Source organism: Phyllostomus discolor, chromosome X, assembly GCF_004126475.2.
Source record: "Phyllostomus discolor isolate MPI-MPIP mPhyDis1 chromosome X, mPhyDis1.pri.v3, whole genome shotgun sequence".
In the NCBI taxonomy this organism is placed as follows: domain Eukaryota; kingdom Metazoa; phylum Chordata; class Mammalia; order Chiroptera; family Phyllostomidae; genus Phyllostomus; species Phyllostomus discolor.
The window spans coordinates 83,177,172-83,198,503 of record NC_050198.1 but is presented as its reverse complement, the minus strand read 5'-3'; the positions used below and the strand labels follow the sequence as shown (position 1 = coordinate 83,198,503).

The 21,332-nt window shown below is 40.9% G+C and overlaps 1 protein-coding gene across 1 annotated transcript in view; it reads left to right on the top strand.

Annotated features, from left to right (window-relative positions):
• Window positions 1–4,266, top strand: part of GPC4 (glypican 4) — a 109,297-nt gene extending 105,031 nt beyond the window's left edge. Inside the window, exons 7-9 of the mRNA XM_028522428.2 lie at window positions 442–578; window positions 1,442–1,617; window positions 1,712–4,266. Coding sequence (XP_028378229.1) covers window positions 442–578; window positions 1,442–1,617; window positions 1,712–1,914 — 516 coding nt within the window. The 3' untranslated portion in view covers window positions 1,915–4,266. The remainder of the gene's footprint in view (window positions 1–441; window positions 579–1,441; window positions 1,618–1,711) is intronic.
• Window positions 4,267–21,332: the final 17,066 nt, after the last annotated feature.

Sequence of the window (21,332 nt, the reverse complement as noted above, 5' to 3'; positions counted from 1 at the left end):
TACAGCAATATGCTTCAAATATAGCAGTAGGAAGGAACATAGACAAGGGGAGGGAGGACAATGAAAGGCAAGTTTCACAGAGTGGACAATATATAAGCTGGATCCTGAGTGTAAATGGCTTGTGATGAGAGACCATGTCTTATTGTATCCACAGGGTATGGAAACTGGTAAGCCTCAGATGGAAGTTACAGTGAAGAGGTAGAGTGGGCAGTATGTCCAGGAAATACCTTCAGAATATTTCAACTATTAATTTATTTGAGTAATTCTATAGTTCTAAGTGTAAATTTGAGAAAACTAAATTTTCTTTAGTTTTCTCTAGTGACTAAAATTGGAAGTGAATTGTGCATCATTCTGCAGATAGTTTAGAAATGGTCAAAGGCACATCTGTAAGGTACTTTGGTATTGTTTTACAGAGGTCTCTCTCCTGCTTCCCCTAATCAGGTTACTGATGTCAAGGAGAAACTGAAACAGGCCAAGAAGTTCTGGTCCTCTCTCCCTAGCAACGTTTGCAATGATGAGAGGATGGCTGCAGGAAATGGCAATGAAGATGACTGCTGGAATGGAAAAGGCAAAAGCAGGTTAGCCTCCGGTCCATAGATTTGCAGTCTTTCCCTTCCTAGATGTCTACGTAACCTTCAGAGAGTATTTTTCTCCATTGTCATTCAAGAAGCGATTCAAAGTAGGTAGTAACAACAATGAAGGCTTCCATACGTTCTTAAGAATGGGCTTTACCAGTGAAGTATTGACAAGATACCCAGCTACTTGTACTGGGTCAAAGGTCTGTAATAGTCATATTCCAGCATTAGGGCTGCAGCCAGGGATCAGACTGTTCAAATAGTGCTATTTAAAAAACCATTTAACAAACACCTGTGGTTCTTCGCCCAATGGCTTGTCCTATAAAGCACCAGAGCCATTCTCTTATTTGGTGGTGCCCTGTGTCCCTCCCCTACACACTCCATAACTGAAATAAGTACCCACTTTATCAGCAGTTTACTCTGACACACCAACCTCTGCAAAATGGGTAACTTTCTTTTTTTTTTTTTTTTTTTTTAAAGAGAATCTTATAAAGATTTTATTTATTTTATTTTATTTTTTTTTAGAGAGGGAAGGGAGGGGGGAGAGAGAGAGACAGACAGACAGACAGACAGACACACATCAATGTGCGGTTGCTGGGGGTTATGGCCTGCAACCCAGTCATGTACCCTGGCTGGGAATCGAACCTGGGACACTTTGGTTCCCAGCCCGTGCTCAATGGTAACTTTCAAAAAGTCCTAGTCAAATTGGAGAAAAAAGATGGATACCCAGGAAAAGGAGAAATTCAAGTTTATTTAGAAATGGAAGTTCATTGTACTCAGTGTATGTGCTAGAATCCAGGAAGAAATCTTTGATCTTCTGTAACTTGTTTTACTGATAATCTCACTGGGGTCATATGTCATCTCAGGTACCTGTTTGCAGTGACAGGAAATGGATTAGCCAACCAGATCAGTAATCCGGAGGTCCAGGTTGACACCAGCAAACAGGACATGGTGATCCTTCGTCAAATCATGGCTCTTCGGGTTATGACTAGTAAAATGAAGAATGCTTACAGTGGGAACGATGTGGACTTCTTTGATATCAGTAAGCATTTGTGGTTGTAAAGTACCAATTTTTCTCATACACCCTGTGATAAGAACAAGTGGAAATCTCTATTTTGTTTTTGTTTTTTGAATAGCTGATGAAAACAGTGGAGAAGGAAGTGGAAGTGGATGTGAGTATCAGCAGTGTCCTTCGGAGCTTGAGTATAACGCAACTGACCACTCTGGGAAGAATGCCAATGGCAAAGCCAGCCACGCTGGTGCCCGTGTTGGGGCCCAGCCCTGCCTCCTCACTGTCTCCTGCATCTTGTTTCTGGTTATGCAGAGAGAGTGGAGATAATTCTCAATCTTAGAGAAAATGTGTTCATCATCAGAAAGTTAAAGGCACCGGTTATCACTTTTCTACCATCCTAGTGACTTTGCTTTTCAAATGAATGGACAACAATGTACAGTTTTTACTATGTGGCCACTGGTTTAAAAAATTCTGACCTTATTTTTTCATTCAGTTTTGTGGGAAAAAGGGATTTGTACGTAAAGTAAGTTCCTGCTTCCCCAGCATCTTGTTAAACGTGGCTAGCAGTATAGGTACAGAACTGTAGTTAGTTGTGCATTTGTGATTTTATCACTCATCTTGTTTTTCTTTATTGTTTGTTTTTGTTTGTGGGTTTTTTTCCTTCAGTAATGATCTCACCTTATTTCTTACAAGAAAACCAGGGTTCTTTCTTGGCATGTAACATGTACGTGTTTCTGAAATATTAAATAGCTGTATAGAAGCAGGTTTTATTTATCACGTTATCTTATTAAAAGAAAAAGCCCAACAAGCAGTAAAATTTACATTTATCCCTGTTGTTTTAGTTGCCTTATCTGTAGAGGAGGTGATTTTTTTTTATAATTAAGTAAGGACAGAATGTGAAGGCACAAGGGGGTTTCTAATCCACTTGTCAGGTTGTCTTCTAGCATCAACACAAGGAAGATGATATATTTCATTGCTAGCTGGTGACTGGAAGAGACTGCAGACTACCCATTTTGGTTGAGTTGAATTATATAAGTTAAGATCACATAGGTTCATTTCTTGAACCCACTTAAAGTGTAATCCATTCAGAAGATTCTTGATGCATTTTCCCTAAAAATATCTAAGACCATACAGGATGTCCCAGTTGCCACATGTTCACACTTTGTTTACAGGTGGGGTTTGTTTGTTTCTTTGTTTTGTCTTTATCCAGGCAAGTTAGTAAGCCACTGTGTGCTGGTCTTCATGTCCACACCTGACCCTCTCTGAACTGATATACCAGTGCCAGAAATAAGTGGCCAACCATATCTCATTTGGTCCCCATTGTTACAGCATTTGAGATTTCAAACCCAGCCATGCAGAGGAGCTGCCTGGAGGCTAGTTAGAATTGGGGTGGGTACAGCCAGTGCTCAGGGAATTGCATTAACATTTGAGCAAAGTTTTTGTCTGTGCATTTGTATTAGCATTCATTTTGTCATCCCAGATTTTTAAAAGAAATTCTAAGGTTGTCTTATTTGAGTCTTTTTCTTGCTCAGCCTGCTCTGATCAGAAAGGCAAAACACTTTCAGTGGTTCATAGCTGTGTGCTACCCTATCAACCAAGAAACCCACTTGGGGAAGACCTGGGTGTCCAAATCTTTTTCATTTTTTTTTGGATGGGGAGGGAGTGGGAGTAGGTAGAGCTGAGAAGAGAACGTCTTAGCGGTGACCCTTAGCCACATGGGTGAACTGGCAGAGACTGCATCTTTTGTCCCAGGCCAAAGACTAACAACTGCCTTGTCCCCTTAGGAGACGTTTCCTTGTGCCCTTACCCAATGACAGCTCATAAAGCTATAAGAATGTGACAAATCACTTTAAAAGGAGTTTCCAAAAGTCCTCAGAAAGAAGAAAATTCTGCAAGTCTCTTCCTGCTTTAGACAACCATTAAGATCACAAGCATTTCTACAGAAATTAAAACCCACAGAGAGGTTGTTTGTGTTATTGTTCAATCTTCAGTTGTAAGAGTAATTCTCTATTTTTATATTGAAACATAATTACTTGATAGCTCAGGGTCTACATTTCAGTCAATTTTTTACACCAAATTCTGCAGAATGGTCAAAATGGAATATTGGGGGCTGTTGTAAACAGAGGCTTAATTTTATTAGAAGTAGCCAGTTATTTATTAAAGCATGATGTTAATAAAATAGGCATATTCTGGCTGGTGTGTATAAGTGTTTTTTAAAAAAGAAATCACAGAAGACATGAAATTGAAAAGGCACTCCATTTATGTATGAGGAAAAATGGATTGTAAATAGCTAAGCTGCCTTGTGAGAACTTGGAAAATGTGCTGATACTTAGTAACTACCTCAGTTGTGAGGAATTTCCTTTTTTAGCTTAGACTGCTATTACTTTTACTTGGTAGAAATGAATCTGGTCTCCAAAATGTGGCTCAAAGAGTTATCCCCATAGACCTTGTTAGATTGTTTTTAATTTAAAACCTTGAACTCTACCCAGCTGTTTTCTCTCAGTCAGGTTCTCTAAACCAATAACATTTTCCGAATTAAATATTCTTGAAGGTTCTTCTGGACTCTTAATGATTTGTTTTCTTTCTTTGCATCTTTTCTATTACTCTTTTATTATTTAAATTATCTCCTGCTTTTGAACTTGAACTATGAAATAAACGAAACGTAGATTTTTCCATTCAGGTCTGACTGGATAACTCTTGGCTTCTAACCAGCTGGCAGGCTCCCGCCGCCACCCCCCTCCAAAAAAAAAGAATAAAGGCAAGTTGAATATTTTAAAAATGTAAGGGTTCACAATATGAGGTAGAGTAAAAGCTATGTTAGGAGAATTGACTTTTCCAAAGCCTCAGTTAATAGCATGTGAAGGGTTTGTGTTTTACAAAATCACTTGTAAATTATTTTTTCTTTCAAACACTTTACCCACTCTCTACTTTAAGAAAACACATTTTGTGGCTCTTAGATTTATATTTTCCTTCAAAAAGTGTATTTAGCACCTAAGAATTCACTTGCATCTTTTAACTTTAGTTCCTGAGTATTAGAAATTGTACAGTTTATACATGAAGTAAAATTTATCGTTTGTGATTATAAAATCAAAATAAAAATAGGTGTAGATGGTGCTGCACAAAATTCTGCTTTGCCTTTTGTGTTAGCAAAATATGTGTATTTGCATAGCCAAAGGGTTGTATGTTAACAGGATCCACTACAGGAGGCCTGTGTGTATGTGTGATCACTCCGGCAAATGCCAAATTACCAAATGCAACTTTCTATCTTTTTTGAAATAAGAACAAAAGCACTGAGGAAATTCTTCTGTCTAAATGAAAAAAAAAAAAAAAACATAACTCAGCATTCTGTGATACACTTTACAAATTTCTAATATTTTCTCCTAATAACCCTGGTTATATATGTGGAAAATATCTCTGAGGTTACATATGGTAATATAGGAATTCAAATCCACCAGTAAGGCAAATGCTATATAATGTTTACTTGTCTAATTCAGGTTTCAGAGAGGGGGTGGGGGGAGGAAGAGGATAACATTTCCCTTTCAATTCTGCCCATCTGCCCAGTTATCCCCATGTCCTTGATAAACTTATTAGTTATTTATATACATCTTCTTCCAAAGTTTCTTTATATATAAATGAGCAAACAGGAATATCTTCCTTTTTTACCCTTTTTAAACATGAAATGTAGTGTTTTATTCCCTAAAATGTTTTATTTTAACTTAAAATATTTAGAGGAGGGGTCTTCCGAGATACACATGGCTATTTTAAATGCATTGCTTCTCAGGGATATGACATTTTGTTTTTTTACCACATTTTGTTCAGATTAGGTGATGTTTTTTCAAGAAACAAACATTGACTTGACTGAGAAGCAGTTTGGCTTTACAGTTCTATCATTTCAGAGCGCACAATTAGGATGTTCTCTGTTCATGTTAAGGTTAACTTTTGGTAATTTTTCTTATTTTCCCCAGTGAAAAAGACATTGGCCAAACCCATTGGGAAGATCCTCTTAAAACCCAGCATATTAATACCACTGTTAATGCTTGTAGATGGTTCAAAGGAAATGGGCCTTGGACTTGACTCATTCTATTAGAACGAAGTACTTTTAATGTTTTATCAGTCCCCAAATGCCTTGAAGCAGCATCAGCTGCCAACACCGGGTAAAGATGAAATTAGCATTAGGAGCCCTGGCTGGCGTAGCTCAGTGGATGAGCGCGGGCTGCAAACCAAAGCGTCGCAGGTTCGATTCCCAGTCAGGGCACATGCCTGGGTTGCAGGCCATGGCCCCCAGCAACCGCACAATGGTGTTTCTCTCTGTCTCTCTCTCTCTCCCCCCTCCCTTCCATCTCTAAAAATAAATAAAATCTTAAAAAAAGAAATTAGTATTAGGAAAATTTGTAACTAGGTCTTGGTTTACTGCATGAGTTATCTGTCCATTGGTGAAGGAGTCATTAGCATATGTTAATAATTGTCCAAGTTCAATTTTCATGGAAGGTTGTGTATTTAGTCATCAATGTTTGAAGAGACTTCTAACTTCAGCACTAGTCAGCAAAATCTGCAGAAAGCCATTTCTCAGCATGAGTGTCCATGTGTAGGATTAAATACACTTTTCAGTCTGCTTTTGACACTTCTTAAAGAAATGTTAGGAATTCTGAAAAGAGAACAGGGTTGTTGGAAAGAAAGGTTTTCATGCATCAGTCCTACCAGGTAAAAGTTGATCGTGTGCTTAAAGAATGAAGATAAAACACGTGAGTGGTGGGTGACCCAAGGTATTTCTCTAAAGGGTTTTGCGGTCTTGTTCTCTGGGCTTTGGAGAAGTTTTGCAACAACTTGCTTGCCATTCTGTGTTACCATGTTTCTTACATGCCAGGATTGGAAGGGGTGTGTGTACCCACAGTCATATCTACACACAGATTTATTTGTGTAGTTTCAAACACTTAATCCCAGGTGGACCAGGTAGACCTTGACCTGTCACTTATGGGCTGCCTTCCCCCTGCTGTCAGTGGTGAGTGTTTAGGGAATGCAGACTAAATTTAATGATAGCCTAAGGGAAGCATAATTAGGAAGGTAAGTCTCTTGCCAAGAAAACATACACACACACACATATAAACTGCATTCCAGATAGAATTTCTTAGATTTACCACTGCCTGGAATTTTGCTTTTATTCATCTCTATAAATAAGCTAAAACTGATGATAATGTGGTGTTCTTGGTGACTCACCACTCGGCAATTGGTATCAGCTTAGCCACAAAGAAGTAATCATGGTCTCTCGGTGATTTTCTGAACACACATTAGGATCTCAACCCTCTTTCACTGCTTTTGCCTTTAAGGTTATTGAGTACCTTTCCTCTCACTTTTGTTTTAAAGTATAATGAAAAATTGCTCCTTTGCAGTTTCAGTTCTGAATACTTTGCAACAAGCTCTGGCTGCAGGAACAGTTATTTGAACACACTATGTACTGTGAAAGAAAAGTTATTTGTTTATTCACCTGTTGTCTCTTGACCGAGTAGTGAGGTAGGGTAGACCCGTGCCTACCTCAATAACCTGGCAATAAGACCAGGCCACAGTGATCATCCTGCACTCCTGCAGCATAGAGATTGTTCCATTTTTGTAGATGTCCAAGGGGACTTGAAGTTAGGTCATTTGTTCGAGAAGTGACGGGTAAAAAATGCAAGAAGCAGATTTGGAACAGAAGTTGATCTGCCACCAGAGACCATTTCAGGTGCCACTTTCCCTTTGATTGCTTTTCCCTTTGTTCCACATGGTCTGAATCATTAGTTAGGAATGATCTTGTCAGCCATGCCACATGTCAGCTGTTGTGTCACTGGTTGACTTGGCTTACCTGATTATGGGGAAGGAGTCAGGGACCACCTGGAGATATGAAAAGGTTTTCTAATCTCAAATAGTGGCTCCTTCCTCAGTGCACTTCAATGGAAAAATAGCTCAGATGATTGTGCATGGGGCCTATGCCACCTCTGATAGTTCTGGAAGAGCTGATATTAAATCCAGGGATCCTGTCCTTCCTCTCCAGTACAGCTTCATATGATCCTATATGGAAGGGCTCTGGGGGTGTCCTGAAGCTGCATTGTTGGGAAGGGCCAACTTGCTGAGTACTCAGGCAAACAATCTGTTGAGAAAAACACTATGGTTTACATGGGGAAAATTCATACCTGCTTAATCTTGTGGAGCTTTGTGAAGAGGTAAATATACCTTGGGATCCATGGGACCCAGTGAATATAACGGGAGCTTCTTAAAGAGCCCTGGACAAGATTTCACCTTAAAGTCACACCTGGGTCAGAGATCGGACATACAACCCAAATAGGCACTGCTGTAAATGAGATGTCTGACAATAGTTCTCTCTTGCTGGACTGGTCTTAGTGCACATTAGGAAAGACAACATCTAAAGAGAAAAATCTGTGCTTTAGGGACAAGAGATTCTGACATTTTCTACTCAGGAGGGGAACCTAGGACCTTTTGTTGGTGTTTTTTCTGAACACATGTCCCAGCATGCCTATCAGGCAGTGTATGCTGGGGAAAAAGGGAAACATCTTGGTCTAGGGGTACACAGATTCTTGTGTCTGACCTTCACACACAACCTTGATGAAGTCCAAAGAGAAACAGCTAAGACCAGCAGGGACTGAAGGTTCTTCCTCCATATGGAAAGCAAATGATGCCTCACTAGTCTGCAAAGAGTGAGGCTGAGAGGCAATGTAATTAAAACTATGGAATTGGTGGCTGTGAGAAGGGTGGATTCCTACAAAAGACAAACTATCCCCTTAGAATGAGTAAATGATCCATTTTGAACAAGCAGGAGTTCTACCTTACTCAAAGGGTAGGGACTTACATAGTTGATTAGACAAAAGGTGCTGTAGGCTGATGGTGACCAGCTGATGGTGAACCAAGTCCTGAACTCTAGGTGGGTCAGAGGGGTATGGGGGAAATGAAGCAGCATCTGGAGATAGACATTATTCTTCATCAACCTGCCCCTTTGGCTGTTGGCCCACGAACATGTCAGGGCTGGATGGGCCCTTGTGTGCCCCACAGTGCATAATTTGTCTAAGTTTCCTTTTGGAGAACTGTCATTTGAGGACAACCAAAGAAGTTGAAGGTACTTATTTTTTTGAAACAAATTCCAAAGATCAAGTACCTAGGAAGGCATGCCCGTGGTTACCAGAGGTCTCTAATGGCAGTCCTTCTGGCTCTGGATGTGTGTGCCTCCAAAAACACTTGGGATTTTAGGCAGTAATATGATTTGTGATGCATCTGACCTTTTAAAACGAGATTTTATTTTTTAGAGAGAGGAGAAGGGAAGGAGAAAGAGGCAGAGCAACTCAATGTGTGGTTGCCTCTTGTGTGCCTCCTACTGGAGATGTGGCCCACAACTCAGGTGTGTGCCCTGACTGGGGATCAAACTGTTGACCCCACAGTTCACAGGACAGCGCTTAGTCCACTGAGCCACACTAGCCAGGACATGACATGTCCGACCTTGATCTCTGCATGGGAGGACAAGAGTGGGCATGTAATGAAGATGGGGTCCTTGTCCTGAGGAAGCCCGTAATTCCACTGGGGAGACAACACTTACTCAGGAAACATTCGAGAAATTCATCATTCTTACCTGATCTGTAGGTCAAAGGAGAACAGTGCATACTGCAACTGTCAGGGTGACTTCCAAGCAGAGCTCTATCTGGTTTTGCCAGGAGGGAAGAAGCAGGAATTCTTTTGTGAGCTCCTTGTGGGCAGGACTCCTCATTGGCTCCTCTGGGTGTTATAGGTTGCCTCAGGAGCGAGGGCAGGGAGGGAGAGTGAAATGTGTAGGGATGGTAGTGGGGTAAGTGGGTAGTGAAGTGGCAGGAAACATCTGAAAAGCAGAGGGGATACATTTGCTACTACAAGACTAAGGAAGGGTGGGATTAGTGTATGAAGCCCTCAAAAAGCCAGGCAGGTAATTTAAAATTCAAGTCAACACTATTTAGTGCAAATTCTTGAATAGGACTTGACATGATGCCCATGGTGTATAAAGAAGATGAACTAAGTAGAAGTATGCAGCATGGGTTGTATGGGTTTGCCCTTGGTTGACAATGTGCACTGTACTGTGCAAAATGAAGGGATTCTGCTCCTTTTACGTCCTATACATTCTAGCTTCCTCTAAATGACCTTGATTTGGAGCTTTCTGGTGAACAAAATCCAGTTCCACACAGGGGGTACTTTTTGGACATCCATGCTCATAAGGCCATCAGACATATTAAAAGTTGCTCTTCCTACCTTCCACCCCATCATGCCCTTGAATTCTGACCAGCCACTTGCACATATCTTCTCTAGATTTTTTTTAAGCATTGCTTCCAGCTCACCTGCACAGCTGTGCCCACAAACACACTCCAGAGCTCCCAAGCATCTCAGGCCATTCTATTTTGCTCTGGCTTCCTGACCCTGGAGAGAAACTCATAGAAGGATGCCTGGAGTCTCGGTCCCCAAACACCATCCTACAGGGACCTGAGATTACAGGGATGTTGAAAAACCTCTTCAAGCATAAGGCAGCTAGCTAGTGATATGAGTGGATCAAATATTTATTGAGTTAAGGAGTAGCTGCTGCAATGAGGGGGTTAGAAGGGGCAAACCTCTATCTGCTTGCCTCCTGCTGGTGCAGTTGACTTAAGTCGTGTTACCTACATCACAGTTTGAAAACTACAGAGCAGCTGCTTGACTCTTTATGGGCTTTTCTCTTAAGAAATCAGTCCCTGCCCTGTCTACTTTAAAAAAGTGGCTATGAGGAAATACTGGGAAGATGCACACATCAGGACTTTTGGAGCTGGAAAGCACAACAACGATCCAAGGTAAGGAGTGCCCTTTAGGGGACTAGGGTGCCAATGAGCTGTTCCATCAGGGCTTTAGTCACCAGGCACCATGTTAATTTAGGCCCCTGGATGAGGGATGATCACATTTCTGAGGTCTGGCCACTAAGCCCCACCTCTGGTAATGGGCACAGGTTGGAGCCTGGGCAGGAAGAAGCTCCAGCTGTAGGGACTCTTGAAATGGACCTTGCCCATGTCTGTACTCTTGGAGTCCTCTGTGTGGGCTGCACATTTAGAGCAGAGCTTGCCTCTATACCTGCCAGTGTCAAGTGATAGCAGGAAGGCTGCTCTTAGGTCAAAGTCTCATGGCCTGTTTTACTGAAAATGAGCAGATGGGAGTGTAAAGCTGGGTTCCTCCCATCAAGAAATGATTCTAAACCTCTAATAATAACATATTCTGATTTGAGTGTTCAACATTGGAGAAGCTCCAAATAGTCTCTACCTGCCTGCCCTTTCACTGTCTTCAATTCCTAAAACACAACTCTAACTTTTCTCTATTGATGCATCTGGGGGAGCAAAATTCCACATACTAAACCTCTTTCCTAGGAGACATGCAGGTAGGGCACTCAGGTGAGCAACTCTCTATCCTTTTGTGCATTCCGTCACTTCACTTACCCCACCTATCTCACCAATTTTTGTTCAGTCTCTGAATTCCTGGGGAGTTGCCATTTCCTTCATAAATTAAAGCTCTTCATTCCTGGTCACATAGTGAAGGTGCAGCAGCTTCTCTGCTTCCAGAGTTGACAGGGAGAGGGAGAATGCTATGCAGAAGCATTTCCCAGTGTCAGATTTACATCTGTATTTTCCCTGAAGATCCAAATGGGCCTTGGAAGAGCAGGGACTGAGTAAGGATGGGCTGATGCTGACAAAAGCCCTAGGACCTTTTAGCCAATTGCATGTTTCCTCTTAAACTGGCTGTGGGGTCTTTAATGTTCTTCAGAGTCAAGGCTCTGGCAAAAATGAATACAGGAAAGTGTCCTTCAAGTCATAACCTGTAATGGACAGTAGCCAATACCTGTGGCTTTTTAGGATGGTAGCCTGCTCAGTGGAAGTCACATTCTGGAATAATTTGAATTTGTCTTCATTGCTGACTTCAAGTTGTAAAAACATGAAAATCAGTAGACACAAAACACTACAATTTGAACATCTTAACTAGATAATTAATTACCTTAGGAATTTGCTGAATTTTGTAGGGAGCAAAATATGCCATCCAGTAATTTATGTGGCCCACAAGGACCCCTCTTCACTCATTTCACAAACATTGAGGGTGTACATACTATGTGACAGGCATTGTGCTGGGCACTGGGGATACAATAACAAAGAAAAATACACTTGGTGTTCATTGTTGTGGACCACATCACTAATGAGGGAAATAGATAATCACATAGTGACAGCTGTGAAAGTATAATTACATAGTGAGATGAGATCGTTGCAGTATAAAATAATCAAGTTTAGAGCCCCGGGAAGCACCTCCACCCTTCAGTTACCAGTCACGGCAGTACCAAAGTCTAGGGCAGTGGTTCTCCAGTTTGACATGTTTTACAATACCCTGGAGGGATTGGTAAGTCATAGATGGCCAGGCCCCAGCCCCAGAATTTATGATTCAGTTCAACTGGGGTGGGCCTGAAAAAGTGCATGTCTACCAAATTCCAAGGTGATGCTGATGCTGCTTCTCTGGAGACCACACTTTGAGAATCATTGGCTTAAGCAAAGGGGTTTTGAGTCAGACCTTTGATGCAGGTCATGCAGCCCTGTTGGGCAGTCGGTCAGAATTACTGCTACCTCCAGAGAAATACTAGGGAGAAAAGAATCAGACACATTGCTTTAGAGTACAATCATCTTGTCACACTGACAGGTTAGGTTTTAGTATTCCTGGATGGAGCCCAAGCTCTGTCCACCATACCCAAGACTCCAGGAAAGTCCAGGCAAGTGTGGAGAGTCAGTGAGCTACATTCACTAGAGTTTACATTTTATATGGGATCAAGGAGTTTCCTGAGCATGATCGCACCAAAAGAGAAGCTTCAGTAAGGATACAAGGTATGAGGATGCTTACAGACCAGTGTTAGGAATAAAAGGCAGTTCTGAGTACTCCCCTCATGTGTCTTTTCTATAATATTCTGACCCAGATGACATGGATGAAAAGAGTGGTTTCACCACATCTCTAAAATATGTTGAGAGAACAAGATCCCATCAAAGACTGTGGTATTAGTTAAGATGCACTTGGCTGCAAGTAAAGAGAAATTCAACTAAAAATCATTTAAACAAAAGGGATTTATTTATGTCAGTATATATCATATCATATATCATATCATATATCATATCATATCATATCATATTTATTATAGAAGTGATGGTGTAGGAAAACTCCAGGGATGGTTATTCCTCAATTTTATTATCAAAGTTCCGGATTCTTTCCATTTTTCAACTTTTCCAACTTCAGCATGTTGGATAGCTTCCCTCATGGTTGAAAGATGGCTGTAAAGCCTAAATAAAGCTTTAAAAAAACCCATGGCTGTAACAGTTGTAGTAATAATACACCCACACATCACTTTCTGTTGGTAGCAATAAGAGGCTATTTCTTTCCTTCAGACTCTTTTGAAGAGCTAAGAAGTCTTTTCTAGAAGGTACCCTCTTCTAGTAAACATCTCCTCACCTCTCATTGCCTAGAGTCAGCTCACATGCCCTAAGCTGTTGAATATGAAAGCTAACCAAGATTTATGCCCTGGTCTGAGGCCAGTCCTATATGACAGATGTGGCTGCACAGAGGAGGATGGACACCAAACAAACTTAGGGGATGATTGACAAGGAAGAACAGAGGGATGACTATTGGGTGGGTGCACAGCTGGGTTGGCTATCCCTGTGTAGTACCAGAGGATAACACTAGTAGGAGTATAAGGCACTGTTGCTATAACTGGGAGGGAGAAGTGGAGCACTATATTAGCATATTAGCCAGCAGCAGCTTTGGCAGGGATAGGGGACTTCACTGAGCTTCAAGGATTCTGGAATATAAAGCTACACAAAATCAATTCATCCTTCTAGACATATACCAGCTCAACTTATTTCCTACAGTCCCTTAAAAGTCACCCAGGTCAATCTTATACCGCTGATGACTGAATGATTATCCTCAACAATAATAGTCCTGCCAAGTGGTTGCTCAACCACTGCTTAAACACCACCAGTGACAGAGATCTCACTACTTATGATGGTTTTCTATCTCCAGGCAGTTCTAATTACTAGAAAGGGTTCTCTGCCAACTCCAAAGTGTACACACATGTACTGTTTGCTCAGTAGTTAGGTAGAGCCTTTGAAGTAGTTGTTAGTATTTCCACTGATAATGGAAGTTTTCAGTTGTTTCTAAACTTCAGTTCTTTCTACATTAAAATTTCCTTGTAGATTTATATGTGTTGCCAAGAGATATTTTAAAAAATAAACAACCGAATAATTTTGGGAAATTTTGGCTTGTCTGTGTTAACATCTTTAGATATTTTTCACAATTGAAACCCTTTTTTGGTTTGAAAGATTTAAATTTTAGCAATAGATTAGACCATCGCATAACCTAATAACTAACATTTTTGGGGGGAAATGTTTTCAGGAAATGCCTTGCGGTATGGACTTTGAAAGTAAATGTTGTACCTGGGCCCCACATTGCTCCTTCTTCAGTTGGATTGGAGAAGCCTAGCTGAATTCCTGGTCGTCCCTGTGGGAGGAAGGGATTATTTCTCTTGGTGCCACCTCACAAAGTGCAAGTAGGATGGTGTATTTGGTATGTTCACATGAATCCAGATAAATGGGGAATACCAATGGCTCTCACCTTGGCAAAGGGAGTCCAGGGGGTTGGTAGCATTGCCTGCTGGATTGCACTAGGTAGGTTTTGGGGGTGGTGTTTTAGGAAGGACCTAGGGTAGAGATCAAGGGACTATTTTCATCCCAGTGACTCTATTCTTCTCTGACTATGTGGATCACCACTGCCTGACCAGACCAAAAGGAGTTGCCCAGGTTCACCAGAATCATAGATACCAGTCAATTGATTTCAAATCTTAGTGTGATGCCACAGAAGGATTTTTTTTCTATTACCAACTGGGAAGAATGTCTATAAGGATGCCTGCATTGTCAGATCATTGTTACTTCATCAGAGACATGATATTACTTCTTTTTTTATTATATTTTATTTCATGGTTGATTTCATCTATAATGTGACCCTCTCTCTTTACCACTTTCTTGATTTATTTTCTCTTCCTCCACCAACAATTCTGAAGTCACTATCCTTGCAGCAGCCCCATCCTCCACCTCCATCTCCCTTCTTTGGGCCTGGATGCCCCATATTTAGAAAGGGGCTTTGGATTTGCTTTTGGCTTTGTAGAATTATGGTTAATGCAGAGTCATGTTTTTCTAGCTATGGCCAAGAGCCTGCTGTAGCCTATGGGATAACCCTTCAGAAAATTGCTACCACTTCCCAATAGTCACACTTGGCCTTTCTTCTTCTTTAACAGACTTGCCCTCATTTTTCCATTGGTGTCTGTTTTGGTCATAGGTAGCAAACACAAGCCCCCTGTGCTGAATCCAGCTTTCTACCTTGTTTTATCCAGCCCGGCACCTTGTTTCTACCTGGCAGCAGCACCAAACTCTCACTTAACTGTTAAGGAGTAGCTACATTTAGTTTTTTAAAATTCTTCATTGTAAACATTTATACAGTCCTAAAATTACATTCAGCTCTTTGAAAGCAACTGTGAAACTGATGTGGCCCCCCAGTGAAAATGAGTTTGACACCCCTGGTTTAGGTCGTTCCCTCAAGAGGTTAGCCACTGCCCCTGCAACTCAGTAGGGAATGCCTTACTGGCCTGCAGCATACTTGGAGTCACCCCCACTTTGGAGCATATCTCCTGCCTCTGATGAATATATTTTTTAAATAGCCAAAAGTTAGTGAAGGCCAAGTCGGAAGTACTGGCCAAAGGGTTCTGTCACCAACCAGACTCTTGCATGTAATGTAGGTGCCAACAAGCCAAGTTCTCATGGGATTCCCTCAGTCTTGAGGGAATGAGATGTGATATGAGATGTGATATGAAAGGAGGGTAATTTTCTCACATGGCTCAGAACCCAAGTCCCATGGGTTCCAAAGGCAGGTCATGTGAATGGTGCATCAAGTCACACGAGTGTGTCAGTTTGGCTGGAGGTAGCCAATGGCCTCACAAGGAACCCGTGGGACTTGGAAGAAGCCAGCACTCTTTGGGAGTGCAAGTTCTGCTCTTTTGTTAAAAGCCATCTGTTTTGTGACTGTATGAACACATAGTGGCTGAGGTGAGGCTGCATTGGGAAGTCCTACCAGCCTGGTGGTAAGCCTCATTAGCTCTTATCCAGCTGCCTTAAAGGTTGGGCTCTGTCATCCTGTCACCCACAACATACTTCTCCAACAGTCACCACTGGCATGCTTAGACCAATCAGAGCTGCAGTCTGTGTGAACTCCCACTGACAGATTCTAAAACTCTGGGTAAAAAAACATGAGGAGAACCAAGTTTATTCCAGGCATCCCACATATCAGCCTCTTCCTACCTCCTACTCCCCAAGCCCCAGAGGCTTATGGTGTACTTACCCTTCTGCATCATCTGCATTTTTTGACAGGGAGAAAAGTTTTCAGCCAAAGCAATGACATTGTCATTTAGAGATCTGAGGCAAGGGCAGAGAGGAAGGGCAGGGCGCGGGAGGCTGCTCCAAGTTTCCCAAATCACTCATTAGCTCTGTAAAACGCCAGCCGCTGAACTGTTTCACATGCCTAGGAGAACGTGCCACTGAGATGGTCTCCAGAACCTTGTCATGATGGGCCAAGAGGAAGATGGTTTCCATTTAGTTTACACTTTTGGCTGTTCCCCTGAGGGAAGGCATGGCTCATCCCATTCACTGCTTTAATAGCAAGCAGGAGTCTGTCTGGTGACATGGCAATACTTGTCGGGTGGCTATGTGGATAGCAGATAAGCTGAGTGAGCACTCAGATTTGACAGCATCATGAGTAGATGCCAGCTAGACCACCATGGCCCAGGCAAGCTGATTATACTGCTCTGGGGAGGGCTGGACTGGTGGGGAATTGGAGGCTGGTTCAGCATTTGACCTAATTTGAGGCCTAAGTAAAAATATGTGTTTGGTAATGGAGACATTCATATTGAAAACAGGTGGTGGTTGGGCTTTTGCCTGCTCTTGCAAATGGACTGTCTGAGGCCCACAATGCATTTCTGGCTCCAAAGTCTCAGCCTGCTGTGGGTTAGGATCTCCATTAAGAATAAGGCCTGTTTCAGCCTCTGTTCTGAAGGGACTCTGTGCGAGTCACCAAAGATATGGTCTTGTCAAATTGCAGTCCTTGACCAATGTTAAAGAGTGGAAAAAGAGATGGGGGCTGCCTTTATGAGCAGCAGGAAGCTCAAGTTCTGTCTTGTCAGTCAACTTGTGTGACCTGAGCTTGTTGGGGGCAAGTTATTAAGCAGTTGCAAAAATTGCTTTGAGCCCCAACTATATGCCAGGCACCATGCAGGTAACTGGGAGAGATAAAACTGGGTTTTACATCCCTAATGGAAGATTTAGGATGTACTGAAAATGATAAGTGTAGGAGGTGACACAACTGCCAGCCAAATGGTAACAAGTAGGGTTTTTCAAACTGTTCCCTGGAAGCTTGCTATTTAATGAGGGTATCCTCCAAATAGAATTGATCTATTTGTGCATTCCTTGATGCAGTCATTCATTTCACAGACTTCTTACATGGGGAGAGATGTCACTCAGACAAGACTGGATAATTGTTTTTTAAGTGAGGGCTGGTTATTTTTTAAATAATGCATTTCCTTTCTTTTCCCTCAACACACCATCATGTTTATCCTGCAGTGTGTTTATTTTCAAGCACATCCAGAATAAGTCCAAAAGTGATCTGTCCAAGTGTTGCCACTTATAAACAGGAAATTTATTTCATTTTATTTGTATGCCCAAATAAGCCATAATAGCCTCTGCTAGTCCAAGTGACCTAATGTTTAATATATTACCATTTTTAAAATAAATAACACTTACCATTGTATATTGGTTACAACTGGTCAACATATGGCTTAATTGATGTTTTTGTGGGTTGGTACAGCTGACAAACTGGTTCCATGAATGTATATGTATGTCTCAGACAGGTTAGAAGGAGGGAATGGTGGGACTCCTACCACCACCAACCCATTCTGGAAATTTCATTTGGATCAAAAGTACCATTAGGTTTAGGTAATGCTTGGGTGTTTGAATATGATTTCTAAAGTTTCTACCTGCCCTAAATTTTAGTGATTTGAAGACATCTCAATGGATTACATTACTTCTACACAGCTGGCTACTCAGCCAAGAGCTTGAGTAGCTCTTTCTGAGGTACAGGCTTCCAGATATAAAACACGTAACCCATGGGTATGTAGTGTACAGCACAGGCAATGCAGTCAATAATATCATAATAACTTTGCACAGTGACAGGTAGTTATTAGATTTACCATGCTGCTCACATTGGAAGGTATATAAATGTTGAGTTGGTATGTTGTACATCTGAAACTAATACAATAATATATGTCAATTATACTTCAATTTTAGAAATTTGAAAGAGTAGCCTTTATTAGTAGCACCACTTTTGATTACAGTTATTTTAAGAGGCTTTGAACACAATGAAGAAAATAAATTTACCATGAGGTTTTTCAGTGTGTTGGGGCACATTTGGCTATCTGTTGGAATGAATGGAATTACTAGCAAAATTACTTGTGAGATTTTACATAGCTATTGGTCTCAAATGCTTACTTGAAAACAATGAATACAGAATCAGTGACATGTACAAGTCCTGACTAATTTACAGGCGGGTATCTGTGGGCATCCAGCAGCAACCTAGGTAATTCTCTGAATTCAGTTCCAAACCTGTGTAGTTCTCCCCTAGCATTTTGACTCATGTAAAAATAGGGAAGAACTTGATGTGGCTTTCTGGTCCTATCAAAATGTCCAGCAGACTTTCTGCCTCTGTGGGTCTGTGGGTCTGAGCCTGAAGTTGTATAGCATAGTTGCTTAGCAAAAGGGGATCTGAGATTGGAGGCCATTTTACTTTATGACCATTTTGAGGCCTTAAGTGCTCATGAAACTGAGCATATCTTTTTAATTTTGCTGCTGAGTTAGTTGGGTAATTGGTTCAAATTCCACTTTGTTTTGGCTGAGGGCTCATGCTCTTATTTTCATTTCTTGAGGACTGTACTTGATTTCTCACTAGAACCCCATGAAGGTGCTATCCACAGTTTCCCCTAGGGGACAATTCTTTGGCCATGTTCTCTGATACCCACTAAACAAGTGGAAAGTCCCACTTTCTGTCAGTGACTGATGGAGGGGGGATTTTGATCAGTGTCAGGAATCTTTCAATGCACTCTCATGTGAAGCCCACCCAAAGTGCTTCCTGGAAGACACCTCCTTTTTAAGGGAGGAACAAAGGTCTGAAGACAGTCTATACCGTACATGATCAGAAGGAGGAAAACTGGGGTGGGAGGCTCTTCATCTACCTTTTGGGAAGATCTCTCTCTGCAAATATGTGTGTGTAAAAATATATATTGTGGATTTGCCTTCTTTAGCGTGAACTCACCAAAGTAACCTGAGGACCATTTAAAACCTTTTCTGGTTTATATATGCTTTGTTGAAATACCTGTATAATGAGCCATTTGCTTTTAAATCCAGGAGAAATTCATCATATTTGTAGGTGAAATTTTGAGAAATAAAGAATAAAAAGCAAGGGTAGAAAAACATCAGGTACAGGCACAGTGCATGTATCTCAATTTTTTCCACTGAGTTGAAAAATAAATGAAAATTTGTATTTATGAATTTTATTAGATTATTTTCTTTCAGAGCAGAATGCACTAACTAGGCTTTTCTTTCCTAATTGTAAGCTAGAATTTAGATGAAGGACAATCTCATCTTGGATTTAGAAAGTGTTTTCCAGGCAGAGTATTTTAAGGTACAACTTTCCTGGTAACTGATCAGTATATATATTAAAAAAGTTTGAACAAATACAGCCTTGGTTCCATGGCAAATAAAGTGCTGATAAGATACAGGAATAAAAATATAACCACCTGTTTCACAAGGAGTTCCAGAGAGGAGGAGAATGTGTGTTCCTATGTATTCAATCCAAGGACTTTCCTAGTCCAAATGACCTAAGTTACTAAAAGTGGGTGAGTCCAGTTGAGTATATTCATAATGTTTGCTGCCTTTTAAGAAAGAGGTTGCAACAAAACACTGGGCAGTGCTCCTTGGTTTGGATGGGCTTGTTCATGGACTGGTTAGCAAAAATAAAGTGAGTGAGTTGCCTGAATGTTCTTTGAAAAGTGCTAGGTAGGCCAAAGCTCAAATATATCAATGTCATTGAAGTAGCTTCAAAAACAAAGGAGGAAGGTAGTATCTACATTGTATAAACCTAGAGCATTTGTGCTGGAAGGTCCTTGAAAGTGAGGCCTTCTTAGAGAAACCAGAATTTTGCATTCATAGTTCCTTTGCCCTCTTTTGCCTACCTTCTCAGTAATGGATGTGTCAATGCCAGGGTTGAGCTACAGAATTTCCTGAGAGCAATACAGTGGTATTGAACAAATAATTATAGTAAGAATAGTAAGATTAGTGCTTAAATTGTATTTCATTACACCGACTTCCTTCAGACTTAAAGTATGGTATGTACAGCTTCAACATGAAATGATTTCTATGAAGAATTTCATTTTCCCAGGAGCTTTAAGTGAAATGGATACTCATCCACTATTATTTCTTCCAGGGCTTACCTGGAGGGAGAACACAGGGGCTATACAAGTGTGTACTCTTTCTTTGGAGGAGAGGTCAAGCAGATAAGGGTGAGCGATCTTCAACCAGAAGGGACTTCCCTTCAGAGTAGGAATGTGAGCAGGTCAATTCTTCCAGCTTTTGATACCCCAGTGTCTTAGGGTTTGGGGTAGGAGTTTTTGTGTATTAAAGTGTATAGAATTGAACAAGCCTGCCCTCTCTGCTTGGGGTCATGAACAAATGAGATCCAGGGACTCTATTTGCATCTTCCCTTGACAAATAATGTTCATCAGCACAGGGCTAAAGCTCTTTAGTTCTGCAGCCTCCATTAATTGGTGCCCTGGGTAGAGTTAGTCTACCAGATGCAAACTTCCCATTATCATCCAGCCCACCCACCATCATTTTATTGATGAGACTATCATCAAACACAATACTGTTTAGAGCACACAAAAGATCAGCACAACTTAGAGCAAGCAGGTAAAGAAGGACCAAAAAAACTTATTGGACCAAAAAATCTGGAGAAAGGGCTTGCCGTATTTTGCCATATATAATGTGCACTTTTTTTGCCCACATTTTTGAGGGAAAACATAAAAATGTGCATTATACATGGGTAGTACTAATTCTGTATCTATATAAATGTTTTTAGTTCTTTTATTTATGCTTATGCTTTAAAGGTATAACTCTAGAAAGCAATAACAATATTCAAATGCAAAATAATACTCTGGAATATGATAATTGATTTTGTTTCTAAATATAAATAAATAAAGCATCTAATTAAAAAATTAAAATGAAAGACTTTTTTCCCTGAAAGTTTAGGCCACAAATGTGGGTGCACATTTTACATAAGAGCGTACTATTCACAGCAAAATACGGCAACTGTTTTGCAAGTGAGGTGGGAATTAGAGGTCAGTATCAGAAACGCACTCTAAGCTATTGTAGGCTGTTGTTTGTATTTTTGTTTAAATATAGTGTTGCAAAATCTAATCCAAGCTCTAAGTTCAGTCATTGAAACTACTTTTCATCATCTTCGTGACATCCTGTATTTAAAACCTCCTTCAGGTATTGTTATAGAAATATAAACACTATGACCCTTTTACTTTCCTATCATCAAAAGTGTCTCCT